The sequence below is a fragment of the Suricata suricatta genome, chromosome 12 (assembly GCF_006229205.1).
Source record: "Suricata suricatta isolate VVHF042 chromosome 12, meerkat_22Aug2017_6uvM2_HiC, whole genome shotgun sequence".
NCBI lineage: Eukaryota > Metazoa > Chordata > Mammalia > Carnivora > Herpestidae > Suricata > Suricata suricatta.
The window spans coordinates 9,585,540-9,606,645 of NC_043711.1; the positions used below are offsets into that span (position 1 = coordinate 9,585,540).

Here is a 21,106-nt window from a genome sequence, read left to right on the forward strand (position 1 = left end):
TGACGTCGCCCCGCCCCCGCCCAGCAGTTGGGGCCGCGCTGCCGCCTGGTGGCCGGGCTGCTGCACTACTGCTTCCTGGCCGCTTTCTGCTGGATGACCCTCGAAGGGCTCGAGCTCTACTTCCTGGTGGTGCTGGTGTTCCAGGGCCAGGGCCTGAGCAAGCGCTGGCTCTACCTGATCGGCTATGGGGTGCCCCTGCTCATTGTGGGCATCTCCGTGGCCGCCAGAAAGGAGGGCTACGGCCAGAAACTCTAGTGAGTGCAGGGTGGCTGTCGGATGGGAGGGAGGGCAGGGGACCACAGTCCTGGCCCCAGTGCTCCTCCCCTCTGGGGAGCTGACGGAACCTCCCTTTTCACCCAGTTGCTGGCTGAACCGAGAAAATGGCTTCCTCTGGAGCTTCCAGGGACCTGTGATCTTCATCATCCTGGTAAGTGCCCCCACCCCGCCCCTGAGTGCGGCTGTCCCCCTGCAGCTTCTCCCTAATGCCAATTCCATGGCCTTCCACGGCCCGCCGTGGCACCCTTCCCCTCCCGCAGTGCAACGCCATCATCTTTGTGATAACCGTCTGGAAACTCATGCAGAAGTTTTCTGAGGTCATCCCGGACATGAAGAAACTTAAGAAGGCCAGGTGAGAGTGGGAGGCAGGGAAGGGCTGGCAGGGAGCAGAGGGTGTGTGTGCCCCCACCCCCCTCTGCAAGCCTGTCCTCTTGCAGGGTGCTGACAGTCACGGCAGTGGCTCAGCTCTTCGTGCTGGGCACCACCTGGGTCTTCGGCCTGTTCCTCTTTGACCCGCTGAGCTGGGAGAGCTGGGTGCTGTCCTACGTCTTCACCGTCCTCAACTGCCTGCAAGGTTTCTTCCTCTACATCCTCCACTGCCTCCTCAACAAGAAGGTGGGCTGCGGCCAGGGTGCCCCAGCCCCCCCCTCCCCGCCTCCAGGGCCTGCCCCTTCCCTAACCTGGCACCCTGGGTCCCACAGGTGAGGGAGGAGTACCGGAGGTGGGCCGGCTGGATCACAGGGAACAAGTACTCAGAGTTCAGCACCTCCTCATCCAACCAGACGCAGGTGAGGGCCAAGCCTGGGGGGCGGAGCTGAGCCCAAGGGCACCAGCCCGGGCTCCCTGCTCACAGAGTGCTTCCTAACCAGGCCCACAGGCCTTCGGAGTCCGGCATGTGACAGCGCCGTCCCAGCCAGGCCAGGAGATCCTGCGGCCTCAGCAGCTTTTGCACGTGTCAGAGACAGTTCCCTTGTCCCCCCTCCTCCAGCCTGCCTTGGCCCCCACGTGCAGCACAGAAAGCAGGGGGTGGCTTTCCTGGCACCGAAGCCCAGGAAACCCAGGCAGGTGGGGAGTGGACTTGCCGGGTCTGCTTCTGACTGCCCCCCACCTCCGCCCCGCTCTACCCCAGCCCGGACCCAGGGCGAAGGCAGGAGCCGGCCCAGGGCAGCGGCCCCTTCCCCTGCTACACAAGGCCTGGCAGACTGAGGACGCTGTGCCCAGCCGGGCCTCTTCCCCTCATCTGTCTTTGCTACAAAACAGGAGGACAGGGTGCTGGAACTTTGGTTCCCCCTTAAGCTAAGACTGTGTGTGGCCAGGGGTGGGGGAGGGCCGAGCCCCTCCCCAGCCCCACGGCCCCAGGCTCACGGTACAGAGGCCCATCTGCCCCTGGAGGCAGAAGGCTCTCACTCGTTCTGAAGGTTATGGATGTTGTATGTTCTTTTTTTTTTAATCTGTATAAACTTTTCAATGTTGACACTTAACATTAAAGAGCCTACTGATAACACACAGTTGCGTGGAGCTCCCTGGCCAGGCCTGCCTCACTCAGGAAAAGCTGAGAGCTGACGACAGGCAGGGCGGGAGCCAGACTTCCATAACAAAACTTTACTCTTACACAAATCTACAGCTTTCCAACAGTAAAAAGGGAGGCCCCGCTGGTGCCTTGAAAGAGGACTGGAAGCGGCGCTCGGGAGAGGGCTGCTCTGCGCGTCAGGCGCGGGTTACCGGCTCTGCTCAACTGCAAGACACACAGAGGGGAGGCGGGTGAGACGGGGAGGAGGGGCCCTGCCGGGGCCAGCACCCCTCCACCCCGGCGGCGGCCTGACACTTACTGTAGGTAGAGATGTCAATTTCTTCAGGAAGTTCGGCCACATTCACTTCAAACCGGTCTTGCACGTCATTGAGGATTTTGGCATCATTCTCATCAGACACAAAAGTGATGGCTAGACCTTTGGTCCCAAAACGTCCCGCACGGGCCACCTGCAGGGTGACAGGAGGTCAGAGGTCACAACACGGGGATCTAGGGCCCAGCAGGGGCACATCCCCGCTCAGCCCCTCCCTGAGAGGGGAACGTCAGGGAGGTGGCCCCTCGGCAGAGCCGCTCACCCGGTGGAGGTAGGTGTCCGAGTCCTCGGGCATGTCGTAGTTGAAGACGATGTTGACTCGCTCGATGTCCATCCCGCGACCGAACAGATTGGTGGCCACCAGGATCCGCCGCTGGAAGTCTTTGAACTGCTGATAGCGCGACAGACTGGGCGCCGAAGAACAAGAGGCGGCCGTCAGACCCGGGGCGCCCGCGCGGCTCGGCGCACGGGGCCTCCGTGGCGCGCGCACTCACCGCTCCTCCTGGGCCATGCCCCTGTGGATGGCGATGGCCGGGAAGTTCTGCTCCACAAGGAGCTGGGCCAGGGCCATGCAGCGCTGCACCGACTTCACGAAGATCACCACCTGCGAGGGAGGGAGGGAGGCAAGCAGCGGGTCAGGGCCGGAGCGCCCCTGCTCCAGCCCCGCAAAGGCCCAGAACCCCCCAGGGCAGGCCCGTGCAGCGTCACCTGGTTAAACTCCAGCACATCCAAGAGATCAAACAGCTTGCGGTTCTTCTCACTGTCCTTGAGCTTGACGTAGTACTGCTGGAGTCCGTGTAGCGTGAGCTTGGTCTCATCATCTACAAACACCTCCATGGGCTGTGCAGGGAGGGGCGGGTGGGCCTTACTTCTGGGCGTCTTGCCTGCCCAGAACCTTCCAGTGAAGGACTCCATGTCGTGCTGCTTCCCAGAGGGCCTGCCGTACCCCGGGAAATGCCTCTCTCCCAATCGTTGATCTAAGCTCGGGTCTGACTCAGGTACAGACCCAGCTCAGCTCCCGCTCTGACAAGACACAGGAGGGAAGGCAGGCGCCGGGCCCCCCGGCCTTCTCGCGCAGTGAGCAAAGCGTAGGCGTCCCGGAGCAGCCGAGGCTCAGGACGCGGAGCCGAGGAGGGCCAGAGCGGCCGCGCCGAGGCCCAGGCCGCCGTCCCACTACTCACGTCCTGCATGAACTTTCTGCACACGGGCCTGATCTCCTTGCTCAGGGTGGCGCTGAACATCATGCACTGCTTCTCATGGGGTGTCAGGCGGAAGATCTCCTGCACGTCCCGCCGCATGTCTGCATGGGGAGGGCAAGAACCGGGGCGGCGGGCTCATGACTGCCCCACAGACGGCGGCCCCCACCCGGGACCAGCCCCAGCTCCTCCCAACCTGTACCAGGGAGCCATGACGAGGGCGGTGTGAGCCGAGTGGAGGGAGGGGCGAGTCCCCGGTGCCTGAGGGGCTGGACTCGGGGCGCGCGCAGGCGCGGGAGGAGCTGCCGTCCACTTACACGCCGCCAGAGCGGAGCAGCCGGGCCAGTGCCCTCGAGCCTCGCTTCAGGGAGGGGAGCCTGAGGCAGAGACAGCCGCTGGGGTGAGACCTGCAGCTGCCTCCCGAGACAAGAGCCCCATCTCCCACCAGCCCCGGCGGGGCACACTGAGGGCAGGCGGGGCCCAGAGCTCGCCCGACGGGGCAGCAAGGCCTCAGCACTCGGTAACTATAGTGCGCACGCCCGGACTCACTCAGCTCAGGCCGCTCTGCTGAAGCTATGGCTCTCCTTGAAGTCATTTACAAAGCCCTGTGTGCCAGCTACCCACGTGAGCCTGCTCGGGGGCACCTTCGGCCTGCCCTGTCAGGGCCCACCTGGCTTTGAAGTCTGGGGCTGGGAATGGGGGGGGGGGCAGGAGGGGGGGGCGGGGGGGCAGGGGCGGGGCCTCCAGCCGCTCCAGGACGCCAGCAGGGCACTCACCCAGCTGCTCCAGCATCTTGTCACACTCGTCCAGCACGAAGTGCTTCACGTTCTTCAGGTTGAGGCTCCTGTTGCGCACGAGGGCCAGGATGCGGCCGGGTGTCCCCACCACGACATGCGGACAGTTCTTCTTCAAGACCTCTTCGTCCTTCTTGATGGAAAGGCCCCCGAAGAACACAGACACCTGCGCAGGATGAGAGAGAGACGCTTTCACCGTCTCCGGGCTGACGGCTCACACCTGCTCCAGGCTGATGGGCACCCAGCTCGAGGCCCCGCCAGCTCATGGCCTGCCGCCTGGGGAACGGAGTGGTGGGAGAGCCTGGCCAGTGCTCCGGTGCAAAGCAGGCCCACAGCTGGGACCAGCACAGGCCCCTGGAGGCCATGCATGATTCATCAGGCTTTTAAGGAGCATGAACCACTGCAAACCTCAAAGGCGGCCAGTGCAGCCACGCCTGGTAAACACCGGTTGGAGCCGGGCAGCGCAGTTGCAGGAGACCCCGTGGGGACGCACCTTGACGTTGGGCATGTACTTGGAGAAGCGTTCGTACTCCTTGCTGATCTGGAATGCCAGCTCCCGAGTATGACACATGACGAGGACTGTCACCTGTGGGTGGAAGACAGACCCCCCTCAGGCAGTGTCTCAAGTCCTACCCCAGCCGGAGCCCATCTAGTGCTTTCCCTTGGGGGCCCGTGCCCTCCAGGCTCCTACCCCTTAAAGGCTGGCCCCGCTGCTCCCCATGCCTCCAGCCGCTGAAAGGTCTGGTCCAGACACTCTGGCTTCTCCCCACCCTTCACCTGTCACTCACTCCCTACGTCCACTCAGCTGCGGAGGCCTGTCTCCTGCTGCCGGGAGCCACAGCTAGTGAGGCAGCCGGTACTGACAGCCTCCTGAGCCTGCTCTCCGTCCGGCCCGAGAACACCGAGAGGGAGGCCGCTCCTGCCATCAGGCCCACATGACAGCCTGCCACTGAATCTGCCTCTCCCCCACCATCAACCCTCAGGAGACAAGGGCCCACGCACCCACACACAGCCCACGGATGTGCGCCCCAGTGTGACAAAAACACAACACCGAAAGGCACCTCGATGCTCCTCCAACAAAAGGAGGGGAGACGATGGTCGGCAGCAGTGGCCACCAGCGCCGGCAGGTGTGCCCCACCCCAGGTCAGTACACGCGCTCTAGAAACGCACATGACAAGACTACAGTGGAAATCCAGAGAGGAAGATCGTGGGCGCTTCTCAGTCTCTCCTTTCGGCCTAGCGTTTTGGGGGGATTCTGTCCCAACTAAGTACTGGCTTAATCTTCAGAGCCCACGAAGGGAGCCCCGCAACAGGAACGTGTGCCGAGCAGAGCCGCGGGCAGCTGGCCGAGCCGGGAGGGCGCCGCCTACCTGCCCGTTGACCGGCTCGATCTGCTGCAGGGTGGCCAGCACGAAGACCGCCGTCTTGCCCATCCCGGACTTGGCCTGGCACAGGACGTCCATGCCCAAGATGGCTTGGGGAATGCACTCGTGCTGGACTGAGGGAGAGAGCGCGTGTGAGTGACCAGAAACTGGACAGTCCCCTGGGCAGGCTCCTCGCCAGGTGGCTGCGGAGGCCACAGGGAGGGAGGCTGGAGGCAGCGCTTGGCAGGCAGAGCCGGGGAGGTGTCCGTACCCTCAGACGGGTGCTCAAAGCCACAGTCCACGATGGCCCTCAGAAGCTCTGGCTTCAGCAAGAAGTCCCGGAAGCCAGAGCTGTGGATGGAAACGTAGGAGCCCTTCACGTCTTTCTTGGGGGGAGCTGGAGTGCTCTCTGGGGGCGCCTGGGGCTCTTCATCTTCCTCGTAATCCAGGAGCTCGTTCTCCACGTCCTGCTCCGCCATGGTGCTGGGAACAGAGGAGGGAGGAAGGGCAAGGGAGGCGAATGAGACGGAGATGAGGAAACTCCCCCATTGAGGGGGCAGACAGCCGGCAGCTGTAGTCTCCACTGACGCAGGTCCACACAGGTCCGGAAGGGCAAAGCCAGCACAGCTGACGAAGCTAAGACTGGCCGCCACTCTGACCCCTCTCACACTCCCCCAGACTCCTGCACAAAGTCCCACCACTCCGCCAGGGCCACCGCCCAGCCTGGGCCACACAGGCACGCACCCCTCCGGCTCCCGGGCCCCTCTCTGCTCTCACAGCCAGATCCCCACACTTGCCCATGGCCCTGGCACACCTCGTGTCACGGCACCCCTTGCAAACCACCCCCAGCCTTGTCTGACTGCGCAGACTCATCTACCCCACGGGTCCACCGCACACAGCGCCACCGCCAGGGAAACTCTGATAAAGCCCAGCCCACCTGAGCCAAAGGCCCCCTGCCCAGAACTCTGCAAGGAGCCGACCAGGCGAGGCACAGGGTAGGACCCTGGGGACCAGAAGGTGTGGCCGCCAGAGCGCTGGAGGCCTGAGTCTGCAGGAGGAGGGTGGCCCGGCCCCACCCGCTAGGTGCGGTCCGCACAGGGGATAGTTAAGGACTGGCGTGAGCCTGCTGTGAGCCGGCTGCGGGGCGGGCTGATAAAAAATGAAGTTGGGAAGATAAAAAGAATTAATAGCTTGCTCATTTCCTGCTGTATTTAGTCCAGTCCAGCACAGCACCTACTGGGGGTAAGCTACAAAGGCCCGAAATGGGAGAATGCGGCCTTCTGCCCTCCCCACTCCGTCCAGCCTCCCCGTCTAGAGGGAGGAAGTGCCGAAGCAGCCCCTCTTCTTCCCGAGCTGGGTGCAGAGGGTCCTGGGCCCGCTTCCTGGCCCTCCTGCCACTCATCCGCTGTGACTTCATCCAGCGCCAGGGCTTTAACCACTTCTGTGCGGAGGCCTCCCCTTCCTGAACTTGTGTCCCTGTCGGGTGACAGCTTCCCTCAACACCGACTCCCCACCTCTCCCCTTCAAAGCTGAGCGCAAACCCTGTTTCTTCCTGCAGCCCTGCTTCTCAGAGGAGGCAATTCCGTCCTCTCACTGGCTCTTGCTCCACCCCGCCCCGTCCAATCAGCCAACAAATCCCCCAGAGGACGATGGGGCCACTGCTTGCCCCTCTACCTCACTGGTCCCAGGCCACCTTTCTCTTTTAAAGTCAGAACGGCGTCACTGAGATAGTCACAGGGCATATCATTCACCGCTTACAACGTCCGGTATGTTGGTTTTGTTTTTAACTTATTTATTTGGAAAGCAAGAAAGCACACAAGCAGGGACGGGCAGAGGGAGAGAGAGAGAACCCCAAGCAGGCAGCAGAGCCAGTGCAGAGCCCCACGCGGGGCCCCGTCTCACGAACCGTGAGGTCATGACCTGAGCTGAAATCAAGAGTCCGAGGCTTAGCCCAATGTGCCACCCAGGCGCCCCAGCGTTCAGTATTTTCAGTGTAGTCAGAGAAAAGTTCGGCAGCCACCGCAGTTGGATTCGTTACACACTTCTGTCTGTCTTCAAAAAGACCAGACACTTTAACTATCATCCTTCCTCCCTCAACCCTCTGGGCAACCGTTAACCTACTTTCTTTTGAATGAATTTGCCCGTCGGGCCGTCGCATAAACGGAATTGTACAACATGGAGCCATTTGTCCAGCTCCTTTCACTCAGCGCGTCTGGCCGCCCGTGCACTTGGTGGGACCCACCAGTATGTCACTCCTTCGCGTGGCTGACTCTTCCCCTGTGCAGGCTCCCCTTCATCCACGGTCAGCCGACGGGCTCAGCGGCACCATCCTCTCTTGCCTGGATTCTGCCAATGGTCTCCTCGCTGTCTCCCGGTTTCCCACCCATTCCATCCTCTCTCCTCCCCACAAGAGCCAGGTCAGAAAATGCTAAAACTCCCCCACAGGCTCGTACTGGGCTCAGAATAACACTCTGGAGTCCTCAGCATGACCTCCAGACCCTGCACAAACTAACTCTCCCCTCCCCCACACCACGTTCAAACCTCACCTCCTCCACCGCCCTCACTCACTGGCCTTGCTGCTGTGTCTCAGACATGCCTCAGCACCTTTGCACCTGCCGTTCCCACGGCCGGCAATGGTCATGAATCCCCCCACTTCCTTCAGGACTCCCACTCCAGAAAGGTGTTTCTGGTACCCCCACCTAAAAAAGCACACTTTGTTAGATCATGCCTGCCAGCCCTTCTGCCCAGCCCTGAGCCTAATACATAATACAGATAAGCACTCAGAAGCAATGGCTCAGAGAATAAAATTAAAATCAAGGCCTTAAGGCAGAATTTAGGGGCGAAAGCCAGAATATGCCCTTCTCGGATTTTTGAAAAAGGCAATCTGAACAGAAGAGGTTCTTTCCCCGGCAGCAGAGGAAAGAGGAGCCGGGAAAGGTCAGTGTCCAAGCACCACGCCCCTTCTGGGGGAAAATGGAGAGCAAGACCGGCTGAAGTCGAGGCAGAGGATAGAGCCTGGAAAGCTGGTCGGATCGGGGGCATTCATACTTTCTTTACTAACAACAGGGAATCACTCACTAATCAGGTTTTTGAGGTGAGTACTGCCCAGCCCAACGGCAACTTACTCAAGACCAGAAGACGAGTGGGGAAGACCAGCAGCAAGGAGAAACAGTCACCAAGTGAGAGGACTGGACACGGTGGGGATGTTACCAGGGAGGAAAAAGAAATGGTGCACTCAACAGGGCAGGGCCGTCTCCGGGGGTAATCCCTGGGCAGATAACAGCTTAGAGTCACCGACCTTGAGCTTCAACCTGGGAGACCGCGAGGAGACAGTGTACTCAAAAGGAACATAAAGGTTCAACGCAGTCATTCTGGTCTTATAGGGGACAGGTTCAGGGATAGCCTGAGTTTGAGGCACAAGATTTTCTAGGAAGTGGCTATATAGTGCCTAAAACTCAAAACAAGCCAGATTGGCAGAGAACTGGCGGGGTCTGTCCCACCCTGCGGGGGCGGCTGCGGCCCCAGGAACAGATCAACTTGAAAGCTGACACCCAGAAAGTGACAAGCCTACGGTACCCATTCATTCTCAAGCGCCCCCAGGGAAATTTCCCCGCAGAGTTTGCCTCTGAGACATCTTTGCTTTTCCAAATCTCTGGAACTCTGAGTCCCCTAAACACATAGCAAAAGCATAGCAGGGTGGGGGAGGGCGAGACCCTCGACTCGGAGAAGCCTAACGCATCTACAGGCTCGGGATTCTCCCACCGCAACTCCGGACCCCGGCGTCCGCCGCCCCGACCCTCTCCCCAAACGGCCTAGAGGGTCTCCTCTGACAGAGGGAGGTTCTCCCCAAGACGGGTTCGACCCGCGGGCCGCCATGACAGCCCATTCCCGGAAGCGGGAACGATCCCAGCGCGCCAAAGCTACAGCGGGCCCCTCGCCCTTGCGCATGCGCTATGCCGTTCAACGGCCGCTGCCCCGCGCGGCGGTCGCCCCAACCGCCCCGCCTTGTCTAGCGCGCCCTCTTCCTCGTCCTCCCCTCATCTCCCAGCGTCTCCCCTGGCCCGCTCGCCCGCAGGCCCGACATCTCCGCACCGCCGCCCCGCGCCCCGGGTCCATCGTTCACCTGGCTCCCCGTTCACCTCCGCGTGCTGTAAAAAATGCCGTCCGACTCTGGTTACCGGTCTCGCGCCCCGACACGAGGCGCGGCGCTTCCTGCCTCCTGCGTCGGACTGCGGCTCTGCTCACTGGGCTGCCGGCATTTCCTTCAAGAAGGGCGGAAGCGGTGATTGGGTCCTGCAGGAGGTGTCCGGAAGCTATTGGTGGAGAGAGGAAAGAGGGCGTGCCCCAGGCCTCGGGTTCATTGGTCGATCTAAATGTAGGCGCCCTGGCCCAAGGCCGACGGGAGCCCGTGCGCTGTCACGTGATTGAAGTTTTTTCCGTCGGTGGGTGTCGACATATTTAGTCCTTGCAGCGGAAGCTGGCTTGATTTGCCTGTGGGCTGTGTGTCACCTTTGTGTTACGTGGTTTCTACGCTGGGCATGGAATCCAGGGCTTTCGAAGTGGGTATCGACCCGCGGCGGCGTGGTTCTCCAGGACTGGGAGGTCGGAATGCCCCCAGGGTGGAGAGGACAGTCTGCACCTGCAGTGAGGCAGGAACTGCTCAGGGCTCGGAGAGAAATAATGCTCATGATCAACGTCTCGCGTTTGCTGAGAGTCTTGTCCTGGGTCAGACTCTGGACTAGTAGCCAGGCAGGCTCAGTCCACACACCGAAAACCAGGATGTTTCGGTCATAACACTTTTTTAATTTAATTTTTCTTTGTATTACATTTTCTGAACCTTACCTCCCTCCCCCTGCCTGGTACTTTACCGAGGTAAACAGAAAAAAGGTCCCCTGGGTTTTCAAGGTGACAGCCGACTGACAATTGCCCAGTGAAGACAGAACGTTTCCATCACTCCCAGAAAGTTCTGTCGCGCCCCTCTCAGGTCAGCCACACCCTTTCCCCCCTCACCCCCAGCCAGGCAAAGCACTATGTGGATTTCTGTCACTATCGATGGGTTCTGATCTCGAATTTGAGATAAACAGCCTCACGCAATAGGTTGTCCTTTTCATATCTGGCTTCCTTGGCTCAACAAAATATTCGACATTTGTTGCTACATGTATTGATGGTTTTTGTTTCGTTTTGGTTTGTTTTCCTTACTGAGTAGTAGTTCACCCTGTGAGTGTGATGGGGTTTTGGAGTGAGGGTGGGGTTTGGAACCGATGGCCAAGAAAGAAACCTTGAAGAGGTCTATGGTGCAAAAAGGTGATCTTATTAAAGCACGGGGACGGACCCATGGGCAGAAAGAGCCGCACTGGGGTCCTGAAGAGGGACTGCTTACACAACTGTGGAGTTGGGGGAGGTCAAGTCAAGAGGAAGTTTCTTAAAGGGATTTCCATCTGCTAAAGGAGGCTCACAGATTCCTGGAGGGCTAGCTACCGTCTGGCTAAGGTGTTTTTTCCTTCTAGCAAAGCATTATCTGTAAGACAGTAGGGAGTTCCTGGAGATTAGGCTTTTGATAAGAGTGCCCTTTTCTTGTAGCATTACTAAGATGCTTGTAAACTGATGGAGACGCTATGAGTTTAACCATTTGTTCTCTGTCCTTTCCTCTTTCTTGGGCAGCTAGGGGTGCCCAAGGAATGTCACACATGTCCCACCTGGGGGCGGGGGGGGGGGCTAACTTGTGCTTTTCCCTCAGCTTGCCTTCTGCTCCCTCATCGGCTAGACCGCCTCTTAGCCCATTTAGTTTCTCCATTCACCCATCAGTGGACATCTGTTTGTTCCTAGTGTTTGGCCATTGTTAATGAACTTTGTACAAGTATTTTAATGAACCTAAGTTCACTTCTCTCGGGCAAATGCCTAGAAACGGAATGGGAGACCGCAGGTCATGCGCGCGTTCTATTTCAGGAGGTTGTGACAGTATTCCTAAACTGTTCCACTCCCCCCAGCACCCTGTGAAAGTTCCAGTTACTCTCGATCCTTGCTTATACGTGGTGTTGTCGGTCTGTCTCAGCTATGTTTGGATTTGGGGGTTTGGGGGAGTGGGGGAAAGAGAGGGGAGATAAGCTGATCAAACATGATAATCCTGCCACAGAATTCCAATCTCCCTAAGCCCCTGACACAGTTAAACCTTCCTCCACAGTTCTCCAGGAAGGGTCTAGGCTTTTTTTCATTTTAAGTTTATTTATTTTGAGAGAAAGAGAGTGCAAATGTGAGTGGAGGAGGGGAAGAGAGAGAGGCAAGTAGAGAGAATCCCAAGCAGGCGCCACACCGTCAGTGCAGAGCCCCATGCGGGGCTTGAACCCATGAACTGTGAGATCACAACCTGAGCCAAAATCGAAAGTCAGACGCTCAACCGATTGAGCCACCCAGGCGACCACCAGGTTCTAGCTTTTCAATTTCCTTTAGTGGAAGCTGTCTTGGGGTCCATGCTCTAGATAACAAACTCAGAGCTGATGTTGCCAGAGGTATAACTTCAGCCAAAAAGTCCAAAGAAGAGAAACCAGTCAATGGGGAAGGAAGCTTTATATAATATGACGTAGATATTGTAGGTAATAATCATACCATAACACTGAGCACCTCCTGTGCGCCCAGCAGGGCCAGGAAGAGGGTGAGGCATGCAAAATCTAAGGGGCACCAAAAACTGTCATCAAGATAAATAATCTAAAATTTTTTTTAATGTTTGGCACCTGGGTGGCTCAGTTGGTTAAGGGTCTGATTTCGGCTCAGGTCATGATCTCGCAGTCTGTGGGTTTGAGCCCTGCGTTGTCTCCCTTTCTCTCTGCTCCTCCCTCATTCGTGCTCTGTCTCTCAAAAACAATAAATAAAAGTTAAAAATTTTTTAAAGGTTTTTTAATGTTTATTTTTTAGAGAGAGAGAGGGAGAGAAAAACAGAGCAGGAGCAGGGGAGGGAAAGAGAGAGAGGGAGACAGAGACTCTGAAGCAGGCTCCAGACTCTGAGCCATCAGCACAGAGCCCGATGCAGGGCTCGAACTCATGAACCACGAGATCATGACCTGAGCCAAAGTCGGATGTTTAACCGACTGAGCCACCCAGGCACCCCAAGATAAGCAATTTTAATGCATTATTTTATATTTTTTTCAAATTTTCAAGTAATCTCTATGCCCAACATGGGGCTCTGAACTCATGACCCTCTAAGATCAAGAGTCACATGGTCCTTCAACTGAGCAAAGTGACCCTTAATGCACTATTTTAAAATCGAAATTGGAGCACTCAGGTGGCTTAGTTAAGTGTCCAACTCTTAATTTCTGCTCAGGTTGTGATCTCACAGTTGTGAGATAGAGCCCCGTGTCAGACTCCACGCTGGGTGTGGAGTCTGCTTTGTTCTCTCTTGCGCACGCTCTCTCTCTCTAAGGAAAACAAAGTATTGCATTAAAGCATCATGTATCTTGATTTGAGGCACCCCCTTAAATGTCCCGGAAGCAAATGCCCCACTCTCCTCACCCTAGTTCCCACCCCGGTGCTCAGGCTTGTTCTGAGAAATCTATCAACTAACTGAATACCCCACCTGGAGCAGATTAGTGCATGTATTAGCATATGCATCATCAAGTGGGTGACCTGAGGTCCAGAGAGGGTTAGTCCCAGTCCCAAAGTCACACAGCCAGCAGGGATCCAAGCCCAGGCTATCTCCCTGCATTAGACTTGGCCACCTCCTACAAAGGTGGAGAGGCACTTAGAAGCCTGGAGAAATCCTGCTGGGGAAAGAGAAGGTGCCCCAGGAAAGCAGATGGGAGGCAAGCTTGGCGTAATTACATCATCTGAGGTGGGTTATGGAGGAGACAGCCAAAGCCAGGTGAGTCCCGGGGGGGGGGGGAGTGTGAACATTAAAAAAGAGAAACCACAGGAGAGTGGAGTTAGGAGGCCAGAAGGGGGAGCTCTCACACAATACGACTCCTTGTCAGCCCTTTACATCTCAACTGGAAGCAGCCTGCACTTGCTGCCGGTCGGGAGGAAAATTTTCTTCTCCCCCAGCAACAGCCCAGCCAACAACTCAGCCAGTGAAAAGCCACTACGCTTTGAGGAGTGCCTGGCTGGCTCAGTCCTTGAAGCACAGGACTCTTGATCTTGGGGTTGTGAGTTCCAGCCCCGTACTGGGTGTGGAGAGGACTTAAATAAAATCTTAGGGGCGCCTGGGTGGCCCAGTCAGTTAAGCATTCGACTTCAGCTCAGGTCATAGGTCACAATCTTGCAGGTTCGTGAGTTCGAGCCCCACATCAGGCTCCGTACTGACAGCTCAGAGCCTGGAACCTGCTTCAAAGTCTGTGTCTCCCTCTCTCTCTCTCTCTGCCCCCTCTCTGCTTGCTCTCTGACTAAAAAATATTAAATATTAAAATTTAAAATCAATCAATAAATAAATAACCGGCCAACCAACCATGGGGTGCCTGGGTGGCTCAATCAGTTAAGCATCAGACTTCGGCTCAGGTCATGATCTCACGGTTCGTGAATTCAAGCCCCACATCAGGATCTGTGCTGACAGCTCGGAGCCTGGAGCCTGCTTGGGATTCTGTGTCTCCCTCTCTCTCTGCCCCTTCCCTGCTTGCACTGTGTCTCTCTGTCTCAAAAATAAATAAGCATAAAAATAAAAAAGATTCTCTTCTTCTCCTTCTGCTCCTCCCCTGCTCTCTCTCTCCCTCTCAAATAAAAAATGATAAAGTATAAGATAATATCTTTTTAAAAAAACTCCTACACTTTGAACTTCCAGTTTATTTGAATACACTTTTTGTTCATAACAGCCCCTTCAACTACCATGTTCCACTATGAAAGGGCATTCCTCTACCTTGTTCTCCAGACTTGCCCATGGTTTTGCCACAGTTTGCTTTTCACAAGTTGTAATTCACTGCTATTCCCCAAAAAAAACCATTTTACCGGTAAAATATCTGATGGCTCTATTTTAAGGTTAACAAAAATCTGGGTAAGCAGGAAAACACCGCAGCACAGCCCCCATCCATGTAGCCAGGGGGGACGTCTACCAATCAGAAGCAAAGCAAAACACCAATTTTAAACCCGGAGAAGTTCAGAGCCTCCGAAAGTACATCCACCACTCAAGATAAATGTTAACATTTGTCATATTGGCTTGATTCACTTCAGAATTATTTTAAGATATAAACTATTTTTAAAAAAATTTAGTGTTTATTTTTGACAGAGAGAGACAGAGCAAAAGCAGGGGAGGGGCAGGCAGACACACACACACACACACACACACACACAGAATCCGAAGCAGGTTCCAGGCTCTAAACCCACAGACTATGAGATCATGACCTGAGCCGAAGTCCGGACGCTTAACCGACTGAGCCACCCAGGCGCCGCTAAGATATAAACTATTTTAAAACACACCCACTCAAAGGGCGAAAAAGAAAAAAAAAAAAAAAGGACGGAACCAAGGGCTCTAGAAGCTCTAGAGGGACCAGAAGTCTCACCACTGCTCGTGGACACGTCACATGGGGGAACACTTTGGAAAACGATGTGGCAGTGTGTAATAAGGGCTTCTCAATCTTGGCTGTACTGACACTCGGGCTGGAACATTCTTCGCACTGGGGCTGTCCTGTGGATCGTAGGGTGTTGAGCAGCGTCCCTGGTCTCAAACCAGTAGATGCCACTACTGTGACAACTAAAATCATCACCAGATGTGGCTAATGTCCCCCTTGGTGGAGGAGGAAAGAATCACTCCAGATGAGACCCTTGGGTTAAATAAATATGATATCATGACCAAGCAATCTTCCTAGGTATAGATCTGACACTTCATGACACACTTTTTGCCCACAAGAAGATATAAACTATGAAATTCTTTTCATGATAGCCCCAAACTCGGAACAACCTAAACGTCCATCAACAAGTGAATGGATAAAGAATCACTGGTCTGGGGCGCCTGGGTGGCTCCGTCAGTTAAGTGACCAACTTCAGCTCAGGTCATGGTCTCACAGTCTGTGAGTTCAAGCCCCGCGTCGGCCTCTGTGCTGACAGCTCAGAGCCTGGAGCCTGCTTCAGATTCTGTGTCTCCCTCTCTCTCTGCCCTTCCCCTGTTCAGTCTCTGTCTCTCTCTCTCTCTCTCTCTCTCAAAATTAAATAAACATTAAAAACATATTAAAAAAAAAAAAAGAAAGAATCACTGGTCTGACCCAGTGATTCCACTTCTGAATATTTACCCAGAAACAATGAAAATGAATTTGAAAATGAATTTGAATTGTACTATTAGGGCCGATGTTTCCCACAGCCATTCTTTACAGTAGCCAAGATATGAAAGCAATCTACGTGTCCATCAACAGATGGACGTATAAAGATGTGATATGCCTATACAGGAATATTATTCAGGTATTATAAAAACTGTGAAACCTTGACATTTGAGACAAATGGATGGTCCTAGAGGCTATTATGTTAAGTAAAATAACTGACAGAGAAATACAAATACCATATGAATTTACTTACATGTGGAATTCTAAAAAACAAAACAAATGAACAAACAAAATCAGAAACAAACTCATAAATACAGAGAACAACCTGGTGGTTGTCAGAAGGGCAGGGGCTGGAGGGACGGGTGAAGTAGGTGAAGGGATTAAGAGGCTTAAACTTCCAGTTATAAATTAAGAAGTCATGGGGTTGAAAGCACAGCAGGGGGAATATAGTCAATGTAATTGTAACAATTTTGTATGGTGACAGATGGTAACTACACATCCCGGTGACCATTTCATAATGTGTGTAATTGTCAAGTCAATATGTCACACATCTGAAACTAATATTCTATGTCAACGATACTTGAATTAAATACACACACACACACACACACACACACACACACACACACCCCTACATAATCAACTGTTAAGAAGAAGAAACTGTGGTCCATCTATATTCTGGAATACCAGTAAAAATAAAAAAGAACAAAGTATTGATATGTACAACATTATGGATGAATCCCTAAAGCATATTTCTGGGGCGCCTGGCTGGCTCAGTTGGAAGAGCATATGACTCTTGGTCTCCGGGTCGTGAGTTTAAGTCCTACGTTGGGTGTAGAGATTATTAAAAATAAATAAATAGGGGTGCCTGGGTGGCTCAGTCAGTTAAGCATCTGACTTCAACTCAGGTCATGATTTCGAGCCTCACATCGGGCTCCTCACACTGAGAGTGGGGGGCCTGCTTGGGATTCTCTCACTCCCTCTCCTGCGCATATGCTCGCTTTCAAAATAAATAAACTTAATTCAGAAAAAGAAATGTTGAAAATAAGACATACCTTGTAGTTAAAATGAAGGTCATGTGTGTTCACCTTCCCACTTTCGCTTCCCTCCCCCACTACAGAAACAACAATCTAAATTTAAAAAAAAAAAGATACGGAACCATTACTGACCCTTTGCTCTGTGCTTTATAAGAATTAATTTAGGGCACCCTGGGTGGCTCAGTGGGTTAAGCGTCTGACTTCGGCTCAGGTCATGATCTCACGGGTCAGTGTGTGAGTCCGAGCCCCATACTGGGCTCTTTGCAGACAGGGGCAGAGCCTGCTTGGGATTCTCTGTTTCCCTCTCTCTCTGCCAACCTCTCCCCCACTCCACTTGCTGTCTCTGAAAAATAAATGACCATTAAAAAAACAAGAGAATTAAATCATTTAAGCTTCCCAGCAACCCCGTGAGGCTGAGTGCTGCTATTATCATCCCCTTTTACAGATGAAGAAACCGAAGCAGGGACCAGTGAAGACTTGCCCAGAATTTTACCGGTAGTCTCTAGCAATGCCAGGGTTTGAGCCCGGGTCGCCTCACACACCTGAGCCGGGATGCCAGGCACATGGCAGTATGCCGCCGCCTATGTTTCTATAAATTTGATACAAAGTTTTACTTAATGTTTTTCCAGTAATTGATATAAACAATATCCAATTGTATCATCTTTTTCTACTTGCTTTTGTATCCCCCTTTGTACCCAATGATTTTGAGTTCAGTTTCGTTGCTACATGTACAAATCTACTCCCCTCTCCTTTTCTGGCCACTGCTGGAGGAGACTTGGTTTGCAAAGAGCCGTATCTTTTGAGAAACAATCCTTAGTCCCTCCCATGCTGAGTCCATGGGGGGCTCCCACAATCCTCAGGGTCAAGTTTGAACTCCAGAGATGTGCTGGAGCCCCTCCATCCCCCCATCTGCGGCATCTGGAGTCGCCCTCCCACTTCAGGTTCATCAGCACTAAAAACTCCAGCCCGATCCCATCATGCTCTGTTTGTTCAACCATCTGTTCACCCAGCAGCTATTTACTGAGCACTTTCCACGTGCTAGACACTGTTCTAGAAGCCAGGGACCCAGCAGCGGACAAGACAGACCATGATCCTTGGGGAGCTGACATCCTGGTGGAGACAGACGAGTAAAAAAAAATAGCATTAAATGTATTAAAATTTGCAAGAAAGAAAAATCGAGCTGTTTGAGGGTAAGAATTTGGTAGAGATGGGGTGGGGCCTGTTTTAGGCAGAGACACAATCAGGGAGGACTGCTCTAAGAAGACAACAGTTGAGCAAGAAAGGAAATAAATTGAAGAAGAGAGAATGCCAAGATGAGAAGGGAAAGCATTGCAGGCAGAGGGGACGGCAGGTACAAAGGCCCTGAGGTCGCAGCAGCCATTTTGTTTTTTGTTTTTTTAATTTTTTGTTTTTTGTTTTCGTTTGTTTGCTTGAGGAGCGGTAAGGAGGCTGTGTGGCCAGAGCGGCCCGAGTGAGGGGAGCAGAATGGGAGATCAGGGGAGAAGTCAGGGCACGCCAGGTTCTCCCTCACCCACCTCTGGGGCTTTGTCCCTGTTGTTCCTTCAACCAGACACCCTTTTCCTCTTTATCTACTTTGCAGTTTCCTACTTTGTCCCTCAGTGCCAGCCTGCCTGCCTCTTCCACAGTCATCCTGGGATGCCTTTCTCCTGACACCTCACGCCTCATTCAGCAAGGACTAATTGAGAACAGGCCAAATGCTGGGCAATTTCAGAGAGAAATAACTGTTAAAATAAATAAAATAGGGCTGTATTTTATAATAAATATTAACAGGGCTTGGAAAGGTCTCTCGAAGAGGTGGCATTTCAACAGAGACCTACATGATCAGAAGACGCCAGTCTTGGGGAAATATGATGAAAGGGCACTCCAGACCAGAAAACAGCCAGTGCAAAGGTCCTGAGGTGGGAAGCAAAGTGAGAATGTTTGAGGAACAGAGGGAAAGCCAGTGTTGTTGGATGGGGATGAGGGGAGCAGAGGGGTTACAGCTGGACGGGGCAGATCTTTTTCCTAAGACCTTCAGAGAACCAGGGACACCAAGCAGAGGTGGGGGATGGGGGTGATTTAGGGATCCTGAGGCCCCAGAGAGGACTGGAGAGGGGCCAGAGCAGCTGCAGGGAGGCGCCAGTGCAGTTATCATATTTGGTTGAGATTGTACAGTAAGTCCTTGGTCTCCTTGTTTCAAGCCTTCATGTGACTCTGTTCCCAGCGCCACCAAAGTCCCCAGCGGGCATCGGTAAATACTCACTGAATAAATGAAAGCTATGAAGTTGGAGAGAGAATTTGGCAGGGTTCCCCAGCTCTATCCAGGGAGGGAGCCTGGGACCTGGCAGGCAGCAAAACGCCCATCCCTGGACGTGATGGCCCAGTCCCCAGGCCAGCTTGGAGCCTAGTTTTGCCACATCCGCTCTATCTGTAAAGTAGTTGGGCTGAAGAATGACAAGAAGACAGGGCAGGGACTTTAAACATCCCAGCTCCAAAACTGGGGACCTACCTGACACCTCACACCGTGTCCACTCACTCATTCCACAAAGACTGAGTGAGCATAAGTCAAATGCTGAGCACTTGCAGACAGGAGTGACAGTTTCAAGAAATAAAACAGGGCCATATCTAAATATGACAGGCATGGAAAGGTCTCTCAGAGGAGGTGGCATTTAAATGGAGATCTAACTGATCAGAAAAGCCTTGGGGAGATGTGTGTCTCAGTTTCCTCATCTGTAAATTGGGAGCAAAAGAACTCCCTGAAAGCATTCTTTAAAAAAATTTTTTTTTAATGTTTATTTATTTTTGAGAGACAGAGAGACAGAGCACGAGTGTGGGAGGGGTAGAGAGACAGAGACATAGACTCCAAAGCAGGTTCCAGGCTCTGAGCTGTCAGCACAGAGTCCAACGCAGGGCTCAAACTCAATAACTGCGAGATCATGACCTGAACCGAAGTTGGATGCCTAACCGACTGAGCCACCCGGCACCCCTCAAACTCAAAGCAGCCTTTAATTCAACTGACAAATAACCCAGGAATAGCCGGGACGCTGGTGTGTCTGGACAAAGTAAGGGGAAGAGGTGGAGGGAGAGAGGATGGAGAAGGTGAAGGAGGTAAATCCTGCAGGGCCTTTGGTCTTTGGGTAGGACTTAGGCTTTTACTATAAGAAAGTGGGAGCTTTGGAGGGATCTAGGCAGAAGAGCGAAGTGACCAGACTCAGGTGTCCACAGGCGTTCCAAGACTGTTGTGAGGAAAACAGACTAGAAGGTAATGGGAAGAGCCCCTAAGAGGAGGCTACCACACAGGTCCAGGTGAGCAATGAGACCTGACCAGCTGGTAGGTGCAGGTGGAAGTGGGCGGATTCTGGATCTGTGACAGTCTCCTCCTCTTCCTTTTTTTTTCCTTTCTCTGTGAACCCTCCCTCTTGCCCTCCCCCCATAAAACAGGAAAGAAAACATCTCTCCCCGGTCTCTCGGTAACCAAAGTATCCGCAGCCCTCGGTGTTTGGGCTGATCCCTGGAGGGCGCTAATGTTCAGGCTCCGTCGCCAGGGAGCGCTCCCCGCCCTGAGCCTCAGGGACCGAGGTTTGGCTCGCTCACCGGGTTTCTAAGGGAGTGCGGGGTCGGCTGCGAGCCAAGCTGGATGCTCTCGAGACTCCAGAGACCCTGGAGAAGTTCCGAAGAGGCCTCCACCCTCCTCCGCTTGGGCGCGAGCCTGCTGCATTTATGGAACACCACCTGCATGCAACAGCTCTGAACGAAAAGGATGGTCTACATTTTACAGCGGGGAAGATTGAGGCTCAGCAGCCACAGACAGGATCCTTAGGGCCCACAGCGTGTCAGCGTAACAACGGCAATAACATTTCAAATGACAGCAGCCAACATTTATTGAGCTATTACTGTGTTCTCGACACTTGGCATGCATGATCCCTCTTACTTTTATCAACACCGAGGGGTGGGTAGGGTAAATCCCAGTTCACAGATGAGGCGCTCTTTGGACGTGGGGCTCCCCCCAGGCGTGAGATGCTGGGATTTGAACCCAGACCTGTCCAGAGGTTGCCCCCAGGCAAAGGACGGCCTTTCCCAGGAGCCCTGAGCTTGCACCCGAGGCGGGAGAGGAATTGTTTTTGTTTTCAGAGGGATCCCGGGAGGCCCAAAGGCCTCTGCCACTCCCCACTTTAACGTGGCTCAGTCTTTCCTTCGGGTTCCCGCGCGCCCCGATGCGGGAGCATCAGGGCAGAGCGAGGGTGCAGAGAGAGCCAAGGGCGAGGGGAGCAGACCAGGCGACCTCGGCCGAGAACACAGACGGCCCCGCAGGCGAGACCCGCAGCCCCGGGGGCCGCCGGGAGCCGCGCCCCCTCGGCCCCGCCCCCTC

At 54.3% G+C, this 21,106-nt stretch overlaps 2 protein-coding genes across 7 annotated transcripts in view; one reads left to right on the top strand and one right to left on the bottom strand.

Annotated features, from left to right (window-relative positions):
* Positions 1 to 1,784, top strand: part of ADGRE5 (adhesion G protein-coupled receptor E5) — an 11,988-nt gene extending 10,204 nt beyond the window's left edge. For 3 of the 5 annotated variants that reach the window (XM_029915893.1, XM_029915895.1, XM_029915896.1), the window contains 6 exons: positions 25 to 254; positions 361 to 427; positions 537 to 628; positions 714 to 891; positions 978 to 1,064; positions 1,146 to 1,784. In XM_029915893.1, the coding sequence (XP_029771753.1) occupies positions 25 to 254; positions 361 to 427; positions 537 to 628; positions 714 to 891; positions 978 to 1,064; positions 1,146 to 1,175 (684 nt within the window). In that variant the 3' untranslated portion in view covers positions 1,176 to 1,784. The remainder of the gene's footprint in view (positions 1 to 24; positions 255 to 360; positions 428 to 536; positions 629 to 713; positions 892 to 977; positions 1,065 to 1,145) is intronic. The other 2 variants (XM_029915894.1, XM_029915897.1) reach the window with 1 other exon arrangement.
* A 79-nt stretch (positions 1,785 to 1,863) lies between these two features.
* DDX39A (DExD-box helicase 39A) lies at positions 1,864 to 9,738 on the bottom strand. 2 transcript variants are annotated; one of them, XM_029915898.1, is made up of 11 exons: positions 9,595 to 9,738; positions 5,743 to 5,954; positions 5,478 to 5,605; positions 4,601 to 4,693; positions 4,090 to 4,273; positions 3,299 to 3,417; positions 2,826 to 2,957; positions 2,612 to 2,721; positions 2,380 to 2,524; positions 2,106 to 2,253; positions 1,864 to 2,011 (listed from the first exon to the last, which is right to left on the bottom strand). In XM_029915898.1, exons 2-11 carry the CDS (start codon positions 5,948 to 5,950, stop codon positions 1,995 to 1,997), a joined length of 1,284 nt encoding a protein of 427 aa, XP_029771758.1. In that variant the 5' UTR covers positions 5,951 to 5,954; positions 9,595 to 9,738; the 3' UTR covers positions 1,864 to 1,994. The 2 variants fall into 2 exon arrangements, with proteins under 2 accessions (XP_029771758.1, XP_029771759.1); XM_029915899.1 differs by lacking the exon at positions 9,595 to 9,738 and adding an exon at positions 8,597 to 8,946.
* Positions 9,739 to 21,106: the final 11,368 nt, after the last annotated feature.